The sequence below is a fragment of the Diorhabda carinulata genome, chromosome 9, assembly GCF_026250575.1.
Source record: "Diorhabda carinulata isolate Delta chromosome 9, icDioCari1.1, whole genome shotgun sequence".
Taxonomy (NCBI): Eukaryota; Metazoa; Arthropoda; class Insecta; order Coleoptera; family Chrysomelidae; genus Diorhabda; species Diorhabda carinulata.
Window position 1 is genome coordinate 8024642 of NC_079468.1, and position 22754 is coordinate 8047395.

Below are 22754 nucleotides of genomic sequence, written 5' to 3' on the forward strand. Positions count from 1 at the left end.
TAGACAAACAAAAATATCAATCTTTGTTAAAGCATTGCCCTTTAATATTAAGAGAAGATAATTTTTCCAGAGAGAAGGGGAGGGAGAGAGCGATATTCATTGCTATGTTTTTGAGAGAGATAGGGACATATTGATGTAGAATATGGTTACGGTCAGGAACGGACCTTTCCCTTTGCAGGAATAAATTTCCCCCTGTCTTGAATGTCAGAAATAAAACTGCATTGAAGGTTTCACAGCTAAATCGATTTTAGAAGAAAGTAATTTGTCTATCTCACTGGTTCTGGAAGATGTAGTGAGTTCTTTTTCCGCAATTATTTTTTCATGAGTAAAAATGTTTGTATTATTATTTGTTAATATATGGACGATGTAGGGAATCAATTATGTTGCTTGGCCACAATGTATAGTCCCAAAAGTTTGTGGAATATCCATTTAAATATCCAGAAATTCTAATATATCTCTAATTCTAATATATAATTTTGAGATTGTATTTGTATAAATGAATTGTAGTTCTTCATTCAATTCAATACGTGTCATAGAAGGAAAAAATGCACATTTTAAATTATTATCAACATTTTAATAATAATGTTTTCTCAAAATCATTCATGTGACATGTTTAAATTTCATCTAAATATTGATTATTAAGTAACCTACTTATGCTCACCACTGTTTTTTGTTAAAAAATTGTAAGACGTCTCAACATTATTTCATTATAATTAGATTTTAACTAAAACATGAGATAATTTTTTTCATGTATCAATTCAATACTATTCAATAAAAGTTGTCAATTTTTAACTCAAAGCGTATCGTCAGTACGAAAACCAACTTCAACTACATTCAAACAAAAATATTCTACTTACCCAGCTGTTAACGCATCTCTAATTTCTTTCTGATCAGTTCCTGCCAAAGTATTTCTCCGCCTGCTGCGCGTTCTTCTAGTTCTAGATCGTCGTTTAATATTTGTTTCGTCCGTTGCGCCATCTGCTGCTTTAACAGGTAGTTGACCCAACTGATTTAAAGATCGCCGTTGCAAAGACATTCGATCGAAGTTTTTGCCGGTAATGTCGACTGCTACTATTTCCGCAGGGAACCTGCAAACAAAATTATAGAGTTATAGGTTATAAGGCTTAGATGGCGTATGGGTGGATTTATTACTTCTACACGTTCCTTAAACAGCTGATTAGAAAATGGTTATGAAAACAGTACACTATACTTAGGAAACATGAAGAATAAGGAAATTAAATAGATGACAGATGAGGATACTGTGCATGATAAAAAAATCACATAAAATCGGTAAGAAGTTTATTCTCTATACTTTTTTAAAATTTTTGTAAAGTCTGAATACCTACATAGGTGATACAATCAATATATGGTAAAAATTGTGAATCATAAAAGGCTGAATAAATAATAATGATCTACAATAGTCTTTATAGAGAAAAATTTTGTAAAGTAGTTGATTATATCATCGAAAATAATATATTTATTTTATAACCGCCTCATTCGAACTGGAATGATGATAATAAATTTAAAAATGTAGTTTTCAATGTAGTTTCAACCATGTCCCGAAAGTATATATATGACTTCACTTTGTTTACTCTACATAGTAATGTGCTCACTAGACCATACACTTTATCTTTGAATTTATGTTCCACATACAGTAATTCACCATTAACTGAAACGTGTTGAAGTGAATATTTTGTGGGATATTCAGAACGTCTTTCAAAGGATTGAATTATTTATGAAAGTATTGTAAGAAATTGTTTAATAACGAAATTATTGATTACTAAAATCCCGCATATTATTTTCTTTTTTCTCAATAAAAATAAGTTTATTATTTAGTATTCCCCCGGATAGATGAAATGACTAAAGAGAGACAAAAATTCCCAATATTCATTTTTGGAGGTTTAACCCCACTTCTAACATAATTTGGGTTTTGAAAAATCAAGTATGCCTCGGAAATTTTCTAAAAGATGTATTTCTCTTTTATGTGGTAAATATGAAAACAGTTATTTGGAGAATTTGGTTAGAAATGAACATACATATGTGTACCTCATAAGAACCAACACAGAGCAGAGGCGTTGCATCCCTGAGGAGTTCTAGGGTCTCAAAGTAAGCCCCATAATTTCGAAAAAAATTAATTTCTTTGCAACCCTTTAACTTACCTAACCATCTAGACTAGACGGGGGCTCGACAAATATTCAATATTTTAATTTCATAAGTCGTTTACGACATTTTTAGTCGATATTTCTCGGAATTTTCCGAGTAATGCGTCCTAATATTTTAACCACGTATTGTACTAACGGTCCTCTTCCAACACAAATAAATTCGGCCAAATCCCTGACCCCACGGTCATGCCGTCTCCGTGTTAATAATACCAAATTTGGGACAGGAAGTAATGATAAACAGAAGGCGATTGAACCATTTTGGTAAGTTAATTAGGTATGTCCCAACCTTGAAATTTCAGTTGATTAAAAAAAATTATTTTTCTACCATTAATAATTCAATTCAAAATGTATTTTGTAATCTTTGTCATTTTTCATCAAATTTGAATATTTTCAATTCAGTTTTTCTAGTAATTAAATTGTTATAATTATTTTTGTGGAGGAAACTGTAGAAAAAGCATGGACGAATATCGGAGGAGGTTTCCTAATCGCGTAGTTTCTTATAGAGAAATAATTTCTTATGTTCAAAAACCGGCTCGAAAAACAGGAAAATTTTATAGTTTTAATCGAGAACGTCCTGTTCAGATGAGTATGCGTGATAAAGAACTTATTTTGGATAATATTTATGGTCAACGACGTATTAGCACTAGAACTATCTAGACGGAGTGGCATATCAAGATTATCTGCACGCCGAACGTAATTTACTCTATCCATATCATGCCCAAAAAGTGCACGAGTTGTTACATAAAGAGTTTGTTCTACGACATTTCTGTGAAATGTTAACATTTCATTTAAAAATAATTCAAGGCTAAAATTACCGTTTGACAGTTCGGATTGTTATGGGTACAACTTTGTTTTTCTATAGCAGTCTTTGTTACAAATTATTATTCTTCGTTTTATATAATCAATTTAAACCTTTGTAGCGACAGCACTTGTTGACCGCGCGGTCTAAATTTTATTTACGTTCTCAGTAGAATATTGGGATTTACGAATAAAGTCGAATCTGGAACTAGCTCAGACAATTTGGTCATTCCCAATGAACCAGTTTTTAGTGCTTCCTCGTGCGTTTATCACGGGAAAACCTCGCAACCCCAATCACAAATAATTTATTAGAAGCTTACTATTGCTAGAATACTTGTCACAAAACGGTATTCTAAGTATGTACAATACACCGAAACAAGATTCGAGATTGCAAATTACCTACAGTCAAATAAAAAGATGAAAGAAAAAGACAGAAATTATTCTATTGAGTATGTTGCTGATGTCGATGTTGTGGATGTAGCAATCGTAGCTTGGGAAGATAAGAAAGTTAAAAATTTAGCATTCAGTTTTTTGAAATACTAAAAGTAAGGAGGTATGACAAGAATATCAAGCAGTACATAAAAATTATCGTCCAAATATTGTTGGAGAATATATTCAGAACAGGGGACGCTCCAAAATACAGCTTTGTAGTAAAAAGTGGCAGGTTTGAATGCTTCATACATGTCACAAAAGAACTCATGAAGCTAATGACAGTAAAAATTTTGAACTCTGCTTATTTTCGGCTTGAAGTTGTTACAATTTTATATAAGCTTAATGTACCGTCAAAGATAAGAACCGTCGAAGATGAGAACCGTCGACCTATGGAAGCGACACAAAGGTTCAGAACAAAATGTTCCTTCCATTGTAATCATGACGGATCGGACAGGAAACTGGCCTGTTTGGACAGAGAAGAGAATTTGCAACAAATTTCTTGAAAGCTCTTGTGCAAGAAGTGTGGTGTTGCTTTGTGCCACAAAAAACACAACAATTGTTTCAAACATTTTAAAGCTACCTTTTCGAGGTATCTGCCACATAAAAGGCACTTAACTGTAGAGAAAAATAGTTTTTATGAATATGTTCAATTATCGGATGAAATAATTATTTCGTATTAACGTCTGGACTTCAAGATACCGAGATCGATTTTGTTACGTGTTATATATATTTATAATTATCTAGTTTGCAAATAGTGAAACTATCTGCAAAAAAAGAAGAATCTGAATAAAAGTGTGCTCGAATTCGTAGCATAGAACTTTTTATGAGAAACTTTTGACGAAGTTCTATAGAAGACACACAAAGTTATCAACATTTTGTATTCATATATAGTATAGCAGAAGTTCATAGTTGAACAATGTGTAGAATGGTGGAAGTTGGAAGTAGTTTTCTATAAAATTGAAAATTTATTTCTAGAATGTTCGAGATTATAGGAATAAAATTGTTTTCCAGACGATGAAAACTGAATGCGCTATTAAGAAATGAAATTAAAATCGATCTCAACAAGATAATATGAAATTGTGGTTGTTTCTAAAATAAAAAACACTTATAAACTCCTATTTTCATATGTTCTCATCTTTCCTTATGGAATTCTTGTTTATATTGAACGTAATTAATTTTTTTTATACTACGGAAGCATAGTATTAATAAAGATAAAGAGTTGTGTTTCTAGAAAACGAAACTATGGGAGAATGAGAATTCATGAACAACTGGACCTGTAAAGGTCTATACCAGTTGCATCCATTTTCTTTTCTGCAGGCTAAGTACAGTTAGGTTATGTTATGTTAGGTTAGGTTAGGTAAGGTTAGGTTAGGTTGGATTAGGTTAGGTTATGTTATGTTTTTGGTCATAAAATTCCAATCATTTACTTCTAATTTATCCCCATCCATGGTAGTTCCCAACATGAGAGAGGATATTATGATAAATAGTTAATAATAATAAGTTGGTAATATGTAATTTCCTTAAGATTCAGATAAGATAATGGTTAACTAGAATTCAATACAATAGATACTGATAATCGTAGGAAGTGTAATTAGTTTACAGAAGTATTAAGTACCACATTTCTTGGAATGCCTTCAGGACGCCATTCATATTCGACGCTTACAGTAAACCCGGACTAGAATTCGATCGCGAAACGTAATTCGTATGTAACCCTCAATTAATGTTGGAAACTTTTGAATTTCTAGGGTCGAGTCATCATTTGTAATTGGTTTGTTTTGGTAAAGTTCTGGATAGAAAAATATGAAAGGAAAAGCTTTTATATGTTTTTTCCACCACAACTTATTTAACTGGTCTGTTTCTTCTCTCTAATTAGATGGAATTTTTAAATGTAGTTGTCACCAACTTTTACTTCCTGGTGACTTGAAATTTTTTTGATGATCAATTTTAAAATTTTTACATTGTACGTTCCTATTCATAACATAATTATTAAAAAGTAATAGAACCTATATGATCAAATTTCCTTAACATTTATGTACCAAATCGATGTTTTAACTGTTCGAAAACGTTTTTGTTCGGCCGTATGTGTGAGAGCTCCCATTGTCGTAGTGGAGAATAATTTTTCGTTTTCTGGCAAACAGATGCTTGTGTCCCAAACCAGTGGTTGCTCTAATAGTCGCGACATGTCCAGTTATTCTGAAAAAACAGGCAACTATTTGCTGAGAAGTGCTTTGTGCGCGAACAACTTTCGTTGGATTTGGTCCGTCTTGAAATACGCATACAGTTGATAGTTTCGGGTTCATACGTATAGATCTATGATTACTCGCCTGTAACAAACTTATAAACGTCTTCTGAAGCATCATTGAATTCTTCAGCATTTCTTTGCACTCATCGACACGAGCTTCTTCTACCGATTAACAAATTATGCGGTATCCAACGCAAACAAATTTTCAATCATGTTCAGCATTATCCGTGTGTCATAAATCATTCTATGGCTACGTAGCACTTTCAAGATAATGTGTACGTAACTTTTCCTTGGTTTCTTTTTCCTCCATATTTATTCAAAAACGTCTTCTATATATGAGTATCAAAAATAATCTTAGATTTATGTAAAATTCTTACAAGGTCATTAGAAACATGGCGGAAAGTAATAAAATCACCATGGTCAACCTTTAAGAAGCACTTGTAGCATTGATTTTATGGATAATAGAATCCGTTATACAAATTACAAAACTATAGAATGTCAATTTTTTTCACTGGATAAATATTTAATAATAATAATTAATGCGCACAAACATTTCGATATTAAACTTACAAGTAAAAATTTCAGTAAACCTCTAACATCATTTACGGTTTTTATGCAAGAAATATAAATAACTTAATGACGCTTTATGAAAGAAGTATCATGTCGTGAAAGTAAATTCATATCTTTATTTTTATTAGGTTAATTTCCGGATAAACCAGGAACAATGTATTGATAATATAAAGATTAATAGGTATAGTTCATTATAAGATACCATAAAATAGTTACTGCTGTCGACTTGCAAGTTTCATTGAGTTTTATGATTGAAAATTTTATGGCATGAGATGATTTCCTGTTCATCATCAAAAACTAGTCCTAAGGTATCGGGTTTACATTCAGAATTTATATTCATTCTTTATCTTTCTTGTTAACGTATTGAATCCACCCATGATTTATGTCTATCTTGTAGAATTTTCCCCATTGTTGTAAAACATGTTTGTCTTAGTTTTCCTTTCTTATACGTATTTTTGTTTCATATATTCTTCTAATCTAATACGTTCTAACATTTCAGTTGTCCTTGTTTTATAAAGTTCTACTCCTAATTCTTCTCTCATTTTCATTTATCTTGTCCTTTTTATGTAACCTTAATGTTTTTTTGAATTATTTCGAATGTCTACTTTTTTGAGAGCGCGCGTATTACACTCATAAATTCGAATTGGTTGATTAATGGTATTATGTTATTTCATCTTGGTTTCAAGATTTATTTCTGTCTAAAAATTTTTTGAATTCGGTCATTTATTCCCAAATATTGTTTTCCTGTGTTTCAAAAAGATAAGCCGTATTTAGATTTGCAATAGTAATAAGACGATATCACAGTTGTAGCTGTACTCGTTGGGTGCGTATTCTGATTGATTCAAATACGTAAATCATAAAACAAATGAAAATAGTGTCTGTTTCTTCATTAAACGATATGGAGTTCCTTTAATACAGGGCTTGATAAGAATCAAATATACTTTGTAGTACTTTGGTTACAATTTTATCTATTTTGTAGCTTTGTTGTGGGTTTCTGATCCTCATAATTCATTGTATAGTCAGAATGCCATTCACAAAATCCCTCATTCCGAGAAAGCTGAGTTGACAATGATATAAATTTTAAGGTTTTTGATATAGTCAACCTTTACAAATTTTAGCTTCTGAATAACAAACTTTGATTTCAAAATTATCTAAATGGTAAAAAAAATTATTTTAGAGAAATGCATACTTTATACAATTTTATTCAGTCATTCACTTTGAACGTGGTAAATAATTATTGACTTAAATATAAAACTTGATGGAGAGATTCTGAGTATTTTTGAATCTGGTCGAGTTTGTTGGTTTAGTAGGTGTAGAAACGTTGAATTATAATTATAAATATAAATCAAGTACATTATTATCAATGAACTTTTACAAAAATAAATACTTACTTGAGTGCAACGACTTGGAGTTGCTCCTCAGGGGACGGTAGTTTATGATCGATACCCTCATCATCTGAGGCAATCGTACCATCTGTAGTTTTTCCATCTGTGAAAGTAGTGCTGGTGATACGACTAGCGCAATCTGGAGTTACAGTTACGTCGCCCAAAGCTTCATTTGAAGTCCAGCGCCGCAGCTCCTCGATTGCAGCGGGCTGAAACAATAATAACAGATTATTATATTTCATATTTAAAATATGAAAAATAGGTGAGTTTGGGTATAAAGGGAACATATACTTATTTTCTCCAACTTCTGATACTTGTAGTTAAGGTTGAGTAAAATGAGTAAAATTTGAGGACCGGCAACTATGCTCAAATTCTTTCACCTGATACCCCAAATAATAGAAAATCATATGTTGCCAGCAGCTTTGCCGGTCTCTTTCCATTTGCCCCCACCCTTCTCTCTTCTCGGTACGTTGCTGAGTGTATAGTGCTTGGAGTAGTCAGTAGAAAAGCATGACAGTTTATTATCGCAAATCTAAGAAATAATATTCAAGTTTTTCGCCCTCGAGTATTTTATTAGTATGTTTTATTTAAATAAAATTGCCGAAAATGTCCCTACAAGTGATAAATGTAAAGAAGCGAAAACTTAACGAATTGTCGTGTTTGTTTTGTAATGAAACGGGTGATTTAGTAAAATATCCAAAAACAAAAACTTACATTAGTGAAGAGAAAATAAGTCGTCGAGAATTAGCATCACTAAAGCTGAAGAATGCCTCTACTTCCACCTCCTCTACAAAAGCTATATAATATTTCAGGTAGCCAACGTGTTCGGCGGTCATTGAAAAGTGAATTAAAACTTGATACAAATCAGAAATGTTTATTTAATTTGTGGTAAACGAACCAGAATTAAGAACAAAACTCTTTTTTTATGTTCTGAAATTTTAAATACTGCACAAAAAAAATTAGATGATGTTTTCACAGAAATTGGCACTTGCGAACAACATGCCATAAACATTGTTATCGTGATTATCCAACTATCCCATCTAATTTTAATAATTTTTTTTCAAGCACTAATAGTGTTACACCTTTTTCATTTTCCATGTACTGCTGCCCCTAGATATGTACAAATAAATGAAGTTTGCGAGTTATATATTTGTAGAGGATTTGATGATCCAACAAAATGTTTTAAATTACAATGTTTTTTATTTTCTGAAGTATCTGGCTCTTCTAACCCTTTAGAAGCGGAGTCAAGGATGTTTGACACATATTTCTCGCAGTGAAAATCGAAGTTGTCCACATCATAATCATTAGCGCTGATACAGATGATTTCATTCTCGGTATTTACTTCTGATACAAGCTTGAATGTCTAAGCTGTTAAGGTTTATGGTACGACGGTTCCTATAAAAAGAAGTTCATTTCAGGGTATCATCTGGCTGCTCAATCCCTTTGAGAAAATCTTTGTGATACTTTGCCAGCATGATACGATTCGACTAGCAGATTTTGCTCGAAAAAAAGTGCTTTAAAAGCTGCATCTTTAGATTTTGTACAGGAAACTATGAAGCATTTGGGAAATCAACTCAACTACAGCCTGTTGATTACACCTTCTTAGGCTACGAGAGGAGGGATGTATAATTTGTACCCTCGACAAATGAACAATGATCCACTGCCGTAATTGTTGATTCAACCGCGTAAATATGCATCCAAGTGCGATACATATTGAATGTAATTCTTTATGCAAATGCGTAAATAACGATTGTCAGAATAAAAAATATTGATAATTATAATTTTGTCTTTTATGGCATGTTCATGCAATTCAATTTTTTTTAATAATTATTGTTTTTAATTTTGAATTTTCCTGTTCTTTTTCCACTTGACTAGCCGTAACTGTAATCTTAGAAATCAATTGAAAATTCTCAATAAAATAATCGTTATAATGATATCGAAGCCATATGCTCAGTCCATAGACTAGATGTTTAAGAGAGTGGGGTGTAAAACAAAAATGGACCAATACGACTCCTGATAACACAAAGAATCATAATCTGCACGCTTTTTCGAGTTCCAAACCATACACCGAATACGGTCCTCACATTTAACGCACTTAACTACATCCAGCGCCCGGTCTAATTCATAAAATCCATTTTGTTATATTTATAATATCCAATCTTCAAAAGTTGTATAGTGTATCTTTGCCTTTTTCATTTTTCATAAGAATTTTTGTCTATCGTTTTTTAATTTCTATTAATATTTAACAAACATAAAGTCTGTCTGTTCCTTACACCTGTTGTAGCGAATTTTCGACGGCATGCAATTTTCTTAAATGGTAATTTTAAAACTAATTTAGATAAGCAGTAGCCATTACTGTAATGAGAGAAACCGAGTAAATAGTGTCATCGCCCTTGGAGAATAATTCTGGTCTTGAATCTTCAAGTTTATCCCAGAGACGTGTTATTTCAGGATATGCTAAAATATATTTGTCTAAATGTCTATTAGTTAGACGAGATCCAGGAACGGAACGTATTCTCATGAAGTACATTTTGAATATATAGGAGGCTTGAGGTAACTTTGTACAGGTTATGAAGATAAAAATTAATGTACTTGTATGCAGCTTCTCCAAGTATTTAGATATATGAGAATAATCCCAGAAAAACCTGATTTGCTATATCGTTGGTTCCTCAACTGTTTTGTTTCATAGACTACTTTCAAAATTTTGCTGCAGCTTCATTATTACCATTTCCCAAGTCTTGAAAAAAGTGAAGATTAGATCTACCTATCGAAACTTGCGTTACAAGTTACGAAACAAAAGGCTAGAATTGATTGCTTGATAAGGTCAATTATTTGATAATAAAATCAACAAATTTTCACTAACTTTACTTTTTTTCAAACCTACAGGAACTCACAGCACAAGAATCAAACAATTCTTACAAATTTTATTTACAAAACTTCCCATTTGGAGTGGAAAAAAGAAATATAGTATATTTCCTTGTGTTGTAGGTATTTATTCAAATATATAAATTATTACACTATTAATTATTACTGGTTATAAAAGTCGTACTATAATCAAAATTAGACATTTATAACGTGATGTAACTTCTACAATGGGAATTTTAAAAAAATATAATTTCAATGAGAGGAAAGTTCTTCATGCACTTATCTTTTCGAAAGTCTGGAAACAAATTTCGTCACTGGCCTAATATCGATTCAGTTTTCTTTATGAAATTCCGGAAACAAATGAGTAACGTTTATCCTTGACATTCGTATTTATATTGATGGAGAATCAACCAAGTTCATGCAAGATTGCAAGCACATACACCAGAAGTCGTATTAATTTGCGAACGGGACGACAGCTGGCGCGGTAACGACGCGTTGTACTGATTATGGAATATGCAAGTTTTTACTAAGTAACTATGGTTGAGCTTCTTAAAATATCGCCTCTATTGATGCGAGAAGTCAAGCCAACATTTTAGTTTTTCACTATCGCTTACGATTGTGGACCCTATTTTTTGTTACACCCAACGTAGACCCCTATCGAGTCTCCCGTAGACTCCTAGTGATCCACCTGGACCACTTTGGGTGCTATATAAACAGCAGTTTGACTTGCTTCAAGGATAAACGCTTTCGTGACTCACGAAAACAACTACGTTTTTCTGAGAAAATGCTCAAGTTATTCAACGGAGACAGCTTTTAAAATACATGGACCATTTAGCTTTTCTTGACGAAGAAGGCGGGAAAAGTTCTATCTGAGGCAGCGAATGAATACGCATGATTTAGACGACGAAACGCACAATCGCGAAGATAAGAAGGTACAGCCATCTACTTATTCGGAAAAAAACTCCACAGAACAACTAGAGAAAGGACAAAACATGAATTACTATGAGGTTATGTCAGTATGGTGTGTAAATGCCGTAGAGTTTTTCCCGTGGTTGAGCTTTCAACTTAAAACATGAAGGATAATAAATATGAAGTGGATGTATTTGTCCCATTATAAGATCACTGATTGTTATTAAAAGCTAAGAAATTTAATATCAGGAATACAAATTTCAGGAAAGACTAGGAGGTCAATCAAAGACTATAATCCCAATAAAAATTATTTTTTTATGAATATATCAATGTAGATAAATTTCTAAAATCAATTTAGGGAAGGCATCCTTAACTCCCCAAACATACGAAATTTTGACTTGGAAACGAATATTCTTAAAGACTGTCAAGGAATATCTGAAGATATGTTTTCATCCTCTTTTCCGAATTACTCTTAATCCATCCGCACGTGACCCATTCACCACAGTAGTCTCATATGTTTTATATCCTTGGACACGTCTGTGTTCTTGTACAAGGTAGCAAATTTTTGATTTTGACGTATCTTCCACTGGTTATTTTTTTTACAGGGCCATATATTTACTTTTTTCAAAGACTAAAAGTTCTTACGCGCATCCTAAAAGGACCTGAATAAAAACTTTTCCTATACATACATACGAAATTGTGAGTTGTCGATCTTAAGAAATTTATTCATCACTATTATCCTCAGCACGATAATCGATGACTGGATCCCAGTGGTGTATGGTAATTCCTTCCAGTGGTCTCTTTCAAGGGCAGCTGTCCACCAAAGCTCCATGTCAAGAATACTGGCATCTTCTCTGATACCCCACCGGGTTTGCAACAAAGGATAATTTTCGAAGACAAGTTTTTCATTATGAGTTTTGTACTCTACTGATTATTTTATCTCACTAGGCTTTATATTTTATCTTCTGTCAAAGACTACAACATTCTTCTCTAGAGTTTTTATCATCATACTTGGACATATAAGGACTTTGTAGAGGTTGATCTAGGTAGTGTGTTTGATAAGTTCGTGATAACAAAGATAAGTATTTATGTTACTGCTTTGTCAATATCCTCATTAGTTGTTATTACTGAACCTAAATGTTTGTTAGTTGTTAAGATAATTTATTAGTTAGAGGAGGAGATACTGTTGTCAAAACATATTGGATATTGGATGATGTAGCTCAGCTTTTAACAGCTCAGACTGCAGTTGGCTCACTGCTCTTACAGAGTAAATAGTGGTACATGATCTAATATGATTTCAATATAGGTTCAAGTGTACAACAAACGCGCGATTGATGATGAAATTCCTTCACGTGCTGATGTAGCCAATTTTAAAGAGAGAGAGAGAGAGAGAGAGAGAGTGAGTGAGAGAGAGCGAGAGAGAGCGAGAGAGAGAGTGAGAGAGAGCGAGAGAGAGCGAGAGAGAGAGTGAGAGAGAGTGAGAGAGAGACGGATATCGCTTGATGATAAAGCACGTGCTGGGAGGCCCATTTGCTGTTTGATCCACAGCAGTAGTTAAATTTAACATTACTTTCTACACATGGTAAACATGTTCACATACATAATATTCCTACCTTCCACTAAGATTTACAAACACTAACAATGGCAGAAAAGTGAAAATCTGTCAAGAAAGTTATGTACAGAGTTTTCTTTCGTACTACAGGATTAGTGAAAACAATTAAGCTAGAAGATTGAAGTATAGTTACAGTAAACTCGTGGAACACAAAATGTTTATCTGCAGATCTTGAGTTAGTGAATTTTTACGTGAAATTAACGTAACAGTAATTGAATACCTTCCCTATTCGCCTAATTTGACCGTGGTCTTCGGTTATTCTTTAACCTAGAGGAACATTTCCGTGGTTGACGTTTCACGAAGGAGGATAAGATAGATTAAGCAATCCATTACTTCTTTGGGAGTGCATTGAGGTAGAAGATGATTACTTTGAACATAAAGTATAACTTTTATATAATCAATTATGAATAAATTATGAATTATTAATCTAAAAATATTGTTACGAACATGTACTGCGTTTTTCTGTTACCGACACTATATCTTCAACTCTACAAGGGTGCTTTATAAGGATGTTTAACTGCAAGTGAAAAAAGGACAGTGTGTAGAGATTCTCAATATTTTATTTCACTATATTTCATTATATAACGATCAAAACGAGAAACAAAAACATCAGTGATTGATAATGCTTATCAAACCACATGTACCTTGTGTCATTGAAGATTTGTTTCCAGATTGTTGACATTGATAAAGATAATGATCGGACTATAATAATTAGTTACACAATTGGTTATCATTATTGCGAATTCAAAACGTGCTAAAAATACCATTGAATTACACTACTGTGTACCTAAAGAAGAGGTCATTACATTCAAGGTCAATGATTGGGAGGTGTCTAGAGTTGTATTTACAATGAAATTTTATTCATTTCTTTTGCATATATTTGCATATTACATCACGTCGACGAGTTAATTTAATGTTTCAAGAAATGTATACTGAGCCTATCAATACAGACATGAATATATTTAATACACAGAGCTTTGAATAAATAATATAGTTTTTATTATTTAATTATTTATATAATATACAGGTTGATCCAAAGTTAATGGATAAATGTACCTACTCACCATACTAGTTTCGATATCGATATCAACCTTCGTCCTAATTTTCCTCCTCTTGGCACCAAGCACTGGGGTACATACAAAGAATCTGGAACTTCGAAATCCATCGCGACGCCATCTATCGAGTTGGCGCATAAGATGTACGGGAGTTTTGGTGGCCGTTTCATAAAGGGTTCGTAACGCTGTTGGCCGAGTATCGGGGACAAAAAGATTCGTCACGAGGGGTTGTTTGGCAGTGAAGTGGTTTTTGAATACGGCAAATGAAGCGATATCGCTTTCAGCTGAAACAAAAGATAATATTAGTATAAAGGTGAAGTCCCATAGATACATAAACAATTTATTACGGTTAAAAAATGCAAGGTGATTTCAATATAATTTCCACCAATATTGAGGAGCTTGTCATATCGGTAAATAGACTTTGAATTTCTGTCGTCAAAGAATTCTTTGTGAAATGTGCAATATGTTAAAATTGGCACAATTAAAGTCTAAAAATCATTTAGAACACATGCGTTGTTTATTTAGTTATTCAAATAATTCGAAAAATTCTCTGTGTTCTGCCAAACAACAGAATATTAAAAAGTTCCAATCCTCAGTTATTGACATCCTAGTGCAAGAGATATAAGTTTCAGTTGTACTCAAACAGTTTTTTTACCAATTCTATACAAAAAAATCAAATTCCCTAATCTGTTCTCAAAGCGCTGGCCTAGAAAATACCTGAATTGTAACATTACTCGGTTAAACTACTTTTAAAACAATGTAATAACTAACACTGCATCAAGAGATCACTTCTTTACCGCCCAGATTACTTTTATTGCTCGTCACAAATCTGCAATATTCAACTAACTTCTCTACACTGAGCTCCTGCCTTATATATGCTTTTACAATACTTCTAGAGCATTGCAGAACTTCTTAAGTGTCTAACAATGGACAACTTTTGTCTAGAATCTTCTCTCCGTTACAGTTAACTTCTTATAGTCCAAAATTCGGTTACCCAATAATATATTGCCTTATTTTATAGTTTCGGCGACGTTAGACAGCATGCAGCTGAATGCCCGTCGCATTATAGTTATACCATATCAAGTTATGCCCGGCTACGGAAAGTGGTGTGCGGCTGTTTACCTGTCACATTATCAAAATTAACAGTTATCTGACCAGTATATGAAGAACATATATTTTCCTGTGTTCCTAATATTTTCAGCTTTTTTAATAAAGTTTTATAAGCTAGTAATAGCGGATTTTGAAAGACTACATTCCTTCTAACAGTTAATTGATATACATTATCTTCAGACCTAAGGACTTAATTGCGAATATTATGTGACATGTAATATTTGTATTAATACCACAGTTTTATTTATGATTTTGTATGAGAGTTAAATCTGCTCTAGCTATAGTAATATGTCTAGTTTTGGAATCTGTAGTTTTCTATATAAGTTATATACTAACAGAAGTTCCCAAACTTTTTTCTTCGTAAACCACTTTCAAAATACTTCTTACTAGTTTTAGTTGATACAGTTACACCATACTATGAACTTTCCAAAAAATCAGATCTGACTATGGAAATTCAAGTATACTCCTGTTGTAGAGCTTCCCGTGGACTTCGGGGGGCGCACCTAGACGACTTTGGGAATCACTGTTCTGTCATATTGAAATAATTAAGTTGGGATTTCTTGAATAATTGGTGTCACGATACCAACACTCTCAATTACACTGTCTGATGCGCATTTCGATAACCAAATTATCTCCTTCAGAAACTTAAGGTAAACAGTTTACCTTCAATCAATACGTTTATAAGTTTGATTTGGATAATTTGGATGCAATTGAAAATTATCTTTCCACATTATGCACACAATGTTTATTTTTATTGACATCTATAAATCCTTGGAATCATTGCTGTTAATTTCCTAGAAGTAAACCTGATATATTCAGACCAATTGGAGTGATTACAGAGCATTAAATCCAATTATTTTACATCTTGATCGTCATTTTATTTATTACTTTGAATTCAGTTTAAATATAATTTCAAATCAGCATTGATACACGTTTTTTCTTACATATGTCGCCAACAATGGCATAATTCTAGATCAGAGGTTTGTACATTTAAGTCTAAAAACATATAAGTGACTATAGAAGAGGTACAAGTGAAGAACATTAAAGCACTCCAAACTTGTTTTATAGGACATCGCTAAGAATATTTTCACTTAATTAAAAAAAGTTCAAAGTGCAACTGATATAGACTTATTTAAGATACAGTACCTGTGCAATTGTTACATTATGTATAGCTGCTCTCCTCTGAACTAGGTGGCTTTAACAAAATTGAAGAGTTCAAAAAGGAAAATAGTATTTAACAAAGAGCTGTATTTTTGGTGAAAAAAAAAATATGAGAAGTGTGTTACATCTGCTATGCAAATCAATTCGCTAGAATTTCCCAATTTATTAGTTTGTCTTTATTAGTTCTTTTGACATTGAAGTATTGTAAAAGTATATGCTTTTAAACTAATTTATGTTTTTAATTCAAAAAATGTTTTGATAAAAAAATTCAACATTTTACTAGCGTTGCTCTGGTGCCAAACCAAAACAAAACAGAAGGCAACTACCAGCTAATAACTCGCTGATCAAATAAAGCAGTGTTGCCAACTCTAAGTTGTCAACCTATAAAAAAACCTAGTAGTATAGTGTTTTCTTGATATTTAAATGGGTTGATTATTCCAATTAGACAGACCAAAAAAATTTGTTGTGTTGAAAAATCAAATATTTTAGAATAACAAACACCTAATAATAAGCAGAAAAAAGATATAATTTATTGAACAATTATTCTGGTATGCTATTAGTCTAAGATCCCACCGCTTGATCTTGCAGGTATATGTTTTTTTGATAAAATTGATTTTAAAGGAATCTTGAGGATGATTTTTGTGAAACTCGCCCCAGGTAAGTGGAAGCGCAAGAGAGAAGATGCACACTTTGTTACGTGCGATGAGTAAGGACAAAGCTTGGCAGCCGCGACACTTATACAGTTTAGACATTTTGTAATTTTATTTCATTATGCCCAAAAATTTATGTTTAATAAATAATAAGTGAAAAAATAATAAAACTTAATTTTCACACCTTTATACTATTGTTAACGTAACAAAGCGTGCTCTTGTCTTTTGCGCTTCCACTTACCTGGAGCCAGAGTCGTTCACAAAAATCATGGCAAGTTTTGTTTGCGGCCATTGTGAAACTCGCAACTATGGATTTTCATGTTCAATGTATAGAAAACTTTAATTTTGCATAAAAATTAAAAAAAAACGGTGAGTGCAGTTAATTAACAATGATATACCTGTTTACACCTGGCAACCCTAATGCTGCGGCCGAATGAGAGCTGGAATCCATTTTTATTTTGATTTGTCACATCATTTTCGTTCAAATTCTATAAGATTAACTGAAAAAACATATAGCTGCAAGTCATATTAGTATATTATTGACATTAAAATTAATTACAGGTAATTGCGGCTAATTTTTTTATCCTTAATCTATTCCATACATACTCAACATTCCTTTAAAATTCATTTCATCAAAAAACAGATACCTGCAAGATCAAATGGTGGGATCTTAGACTATATGCAAAAGAGTTTACTAGTTAACAGGATCGTTTTAACGTCAAAAATTAAAAATTTCATACCTCCAGACCCTCGGTAGACCTTTATACCCTACTTAAAAAGATGAAATTACACCCATGCCTGTCGGTGTTATTAGTGGATATTCTAAATCTCACCAACTTGTTATATGATATAATTATACGTATAATTATGTATATTAAATTTATTTCCACTTAAAACAATTGAGAGAAGCAGTAAACCGCATACATAAATCATCTACAAAAGGAAGATATAAACTTTTTTTAAGCTTAAAAGAAAAATATGAAACTTTCATCGTAAATCACAAAATGAAATCCGCCTTATTTTGTTTTTAAATGAGTTGACGTTACATTAAAAAGATTTTCATTTTGTTCATGAACTTTCACTTTTTACGTTATGTCTCTTTATCATTTTTGTGTGACATATTGCAGAGGGAAGTGACTCGTATAAAAAACGATGTAATTCCATACTCATACATAAACCTAAGAGTTCCATTTAATGGGTGTAAAGATTTATAGGTAGAGTTTATAGTTAAACGCCCATAAGTACGCCCACTGAAATTTTTTGTGGACCAAACAACCGTTGTTGATATTGCGGACACGCGATGTATTGGTATCGGTGAGCAATAGTTTTGCGTTGTAAAGAAGTAATGATTTTAAATTTTTATGACAATACTTTTTCTGACGTTACTGCTTATGAAGCAATCAAACCAAAAAAGCTTTCATTGCATCTTTAGAGAATTAAGGATCTATATGAACAGGTTAATTGCGTTTCTGAAATATGTAAGCCCCGCAATTGTGCATTACCGGTCACCTGGTTTGACGCGGACATGGTGCGATACCGATCTTCGGGGCCAGATAAGGGGCCATCGATAAAGTACGTCACACGTTATTGGCGAGGGAAGGTATCACTGAAGTGTGACATCGTGTGACAAGGGGCATGGGGGGGTCAATAGTTTTGCGACGTCACATGTTGAAATTTAAAATACTAAAACGCAAAGTTTGGATGTGAATTGAAAATTTAAAAAATTTTATGAAATGTTGGACTTTATGTTGATTTTATTAGATTATTATTTGATAAAAATAAGTAAGAGATGAAAATAGCTGTTTTCTCTCGATTATTTTTAAATACATACATAAATTTAAAAAATGTGTGACGTCACATCAGAAGGGGGCTTATAAAAATGTGACAACCCAGGACATGGACGGGGGGAGGGGTTCAAAAGTCCTAAAATTCGTGTGACGTACTTTATGGATGGCCCCTAAAGACATAATTAACTTTTCAATTTTTATATTTTTATGATATAAATTATAAAAGGTTTAAGATCAACTATTAAAAGGGAAAACATATAAGAACTTACTGTTATCATCCGTTTTGTGATCAGTTGTCGTGTTGAGTTTTTAATGTGTCAGGTAGCTTACTATTTTCCACAAATTTAGATAAAAACATCAAACAACATGAAATACTTAATGCTTTATTAGTATAAATACTATTTTGAAACAAAAAAAATTTTATAAACTAAATATTTAATGCTATTAAAGCAAGATACATATATTCCTGGTTCTTTGTAAGAAAGTTACTTGCATTCTTGCTAGAATGTGTTTCTCTTAATATGATAGCATCCTCCTGCATTGTCTTCTACTGTTCTTTCCTGACCCGGACAGTTTAACAAAGGTATGTAGAACTCTTTTTTTTTGGGAGTAGTGGTTTTTTCGTGTACTACTAGAGTAACAAGTAACTCCAGTGCCAATTTTCGTCTAATCCCTATTATAGACAATTTTAAGAAGAAGTAAACTAGATAATTCAAGAATTTACAATAGTTGTTCCGAGCAAAAGTTCAAAGCAAAATTTTCGGTATCATTTCAAAGACTTTCTTAATATGGAATGATAAGAACTCATCTGATCGATGAAATCTACTGCCATCTATATCATGCCACTCATTTTCATCATCATTTGCAGATTCCGATACACCCTCATATCCATTTTCTGTCTAATATTATCATAGAATAAATCACTGGTACTATTCCAGGAAACGGATGATGAGATCTATTGTTCAACTACAGCTCAAATACATTGTTTTTTATTCAGAAGAATAAACAAAAGGCAAGTTATAATGGAGCTAGATCGGGAAACCAAACGATAAACTACTCAGATGGTACTACGCCTATGATACACCCAGGATGGATGACAAAAATTGTAATGTTCAACAATTGTTAGGAACTGTAATATGTATAATTTTTCAAAGGAATACTTTTGTGACAAGGGAAACAGGTCACTAAGTAATTCGGCTTCCATCTTATTATTTATTGTATTTTTAATCCGATTGTTGATAAAGACGGAAGTTGAAAATGTAGGCGCTGAAAACTGGAGAAAATATATTCAATATGTGAAAAATTGAGATGTATAGATGTATGTAGAAAAATACTTTAGTATGGGGCCACATTTAAAGAAAACTGTGAATGCGAATGCAATTTAAAACCCAATTCACAATAGAAGATAGAAATTTGTAGATTATTATAATAAAATTTTTAAGGAATCTAAAAATGTAAGATGAAATCGATATACAGAAAAAATGAGAAGGAATTGTCGAATGGTTATTTAGATCTCAATCTTATTGGTAGTGAATAGGAAAGATAGGAAAGAAAATTAAAAAGTATTGATAAAATTGATAAACATGAGAAAAAAAAATAATTAAAAAAAAAATAAAATAACAAGATACGTGATTTTCAATAATGGGACTCTAATAATAGACCATTTTTCACTTTTTTAAAAATTTTCTATTTTTTAATAATTAATTGAGAACTTAATGAAAAACTACGTGGGTGGGTTAATTAATTTATTTTGAGTATACAGTTTGTCCAATGATTGGCCTCCCTTTCAAAGAACACAAGCTTTATTTGTGTTGTACTACAATTTAGTGAGTCTCTTCGACACCCCATATTTCCTCTTTAATTCAATATTTCATAGAATTTTCTCCGATTTTCCATTCCTTAGATCTTTCATATGTTTTTGTGATAATTTTAGACCTGTTTTCTATGACTTTCCCGGCAACCCTCAAATTATTTCAAAAATATTTCACTAAAATAAAATGTAAAACACCCAAAAACATATTATTATTGATTTGCATATAGCGAAATTGAACAACGTAACATCTGGTAATAAATAAAATGTGATTTATGTATTTATGTGTTAATGTATTATGTATCATTTAATAGATTCAAAATTAAAAGGAGTCCCATCATATTAAAATTTCAAACACAACAATGTAAACCAAATATATCCTGTATTAAAATCGAATAAATTTCATTAATTCCTTTAATCTTTAAACTAAAAGGAAAATTACAGGTGTATATTATAATTTAGGACTTTCGAAATAGGAATATAGGAAAAATTACTATACCTTTGTTTCTAATATGTAGGCTTAAAAGATGAAATTTTTTTCACTTGGGAGATTTTGTATGCGAAATTTACTGTACCTTATTTAGATTTCAGAGTGAAAATAAACTTCAAATATGATATAATTGAACAGAAATTTCTATTTCTGTTTTTTAGCTCATCAAGATAATATCTCTATCTAAGTAATCGATATTAATACTTTTTGTTCCAGGTTCAATTTAATAGAACGTGGAAAATGTATACGACGACGTCGTTTTTGAGGGAGAAAAAACTCTGGCCATATAAATGTAGCATGATGTTTTTGTAAAAATGATTGATCAATAAACGAAAATCATGAGGAAAAATAGTTTTTACTTTAGAGAAAACAGGCATCAAAGGGAAAGGCATGGTGTTTCTTTTATAGAGGATGACACAAGCCAGTTAGAACTTTTCAAATAGGTGCATCAAATAAGACATTTTAGACATGACTAGGAGGAAAGCGCTTCCAAATTAACATCAATACCCATATGAATTCATTGGTGGAGTTGAAATACTTGTCCGCCATTATGTTTCAATTTTTTTGGTGATTATGTTGAGAAATAAAATCACAATGGAAATTAGTAACTCACTTCGTAGTCTACAAAACTTTTGTGTGTGTTTTTTCAATTTAGCCTTTTTAGCGAGACCACGTTTTCAAAATATTTTCGCTACTATTGCTTATGGTATACGAATCAATGAAGAATAAAACGGAAATTAGTTGTATCAGCTTAAATAAAATCGAACAGAAGTTGGGAATCATCAAATAAATTTCTTGTATATATTGGAAGTAACCATAGAATAGAAGTGACTACTCGATGATAAATTAAGGAAAATATAAAAGACTGATTAGCACCTTACATTCTTTTTGAATTTATTGTTTTTTCCAACAGATTCTTTATTTCATTCTGCATCTGGATAAAAAATTTTGTTAAAAAGAGTGACAGAATCTTTTATATGAAATTATTATTGGACATGTAGGGACAAACAATTCCATTCACTTTTATAAGGTAACCCTAATACTTTCTAAAGGCGAAATAGGAACTTTTGAAACCTTTTTTAGAGTTATGTGAACTGATTCTCGACGAAATTCTATTATGTCTTTTATGATTCAATCGAAATGGTTTACACAAAATTGTCAAATTATAAATAACACATTAAATTATTAGCATTTATGTAAATGAAGATTAATTCCTCATTGTTATTGGAAATTAATTCCTCCCCTTTATAATAACTTCCATAAATGCATAACCAATCGCTTTTATAACAAGAATAACAACTATAAACATAAATTCGTGTAATGGTGATTGAATAATGGAAACTACATTACTGGTATTATTGATTGGTACGTCAATCCTAATAATGCATTATCGTGGATAACAATAAAATTCATTGTAAATGTCACGTGTTTCATGTTGAGAGTTTATTATGAAGAAGACGTATTAAAGACACGACATAAGACTTCTGCGATCGCAGTAAATACTTTTGAGTTGAAGTTGTATTGTTTACAATTGCAGAAGTTGTTTATATAAGGGGAAATCAAAAATTTACTTCGTTAGTACCACTAAGAGGTTTGTTATTTCACAATAGTTCGATATTACATCAATAAAAGATGACACATGATTCATTTTAATCATTGCTTCTTTATGTGATATTATAATGGAAGGCTTAAGCCAGAATATCGGAGAAAACTAAT

The 22754-nt window shown here is 32.0% G+C and overlaps 1 protein-coding gene and 1 long non-coding RNA gene across 3 annotated transcripts in view; one reads left to right on the forward strand and one right to left on the reverse strand.

Moving 5' to 3' along the window:
* LOC130898087 (serine-rich adhesin for platelets) overlaps window positions 1-22754 on the reverse strand; it is a 264445-nt gene that overhangs the window by 39582 nt on the left and 202109 nt on the right. For both annotated transcript variants that reach the window (XM_057807134.1, XM_057807135.1), the window contains exons 2-4: window positions 14040-14314; window positions 7596-7798; window positions 858-1088 (exon numbers count right to left, since the gene is read on the reverse strand). In XM_057807134.1, the coding sequence (XP_057663117.1) occupies window positions 858-1088; window positions 7596-7798; window positions 14040-14314 (709 nt within the window). The remainder of the gene's footprint in view (window positions 1-857; window positions 1089-7595; window positions 7799-14039; window positions 14315-22754) is intronic.
* Window positions 1085-21387, forward strand: LOC130898090 (uncharacterized). The gene is made up of 2 exons (XR_009059835.1): window positions 1085-1290; window positions 21255-21387. It is a non-coding gene; the product is annotated as an uncharacterized LOC130898090 (long non-coding RNA).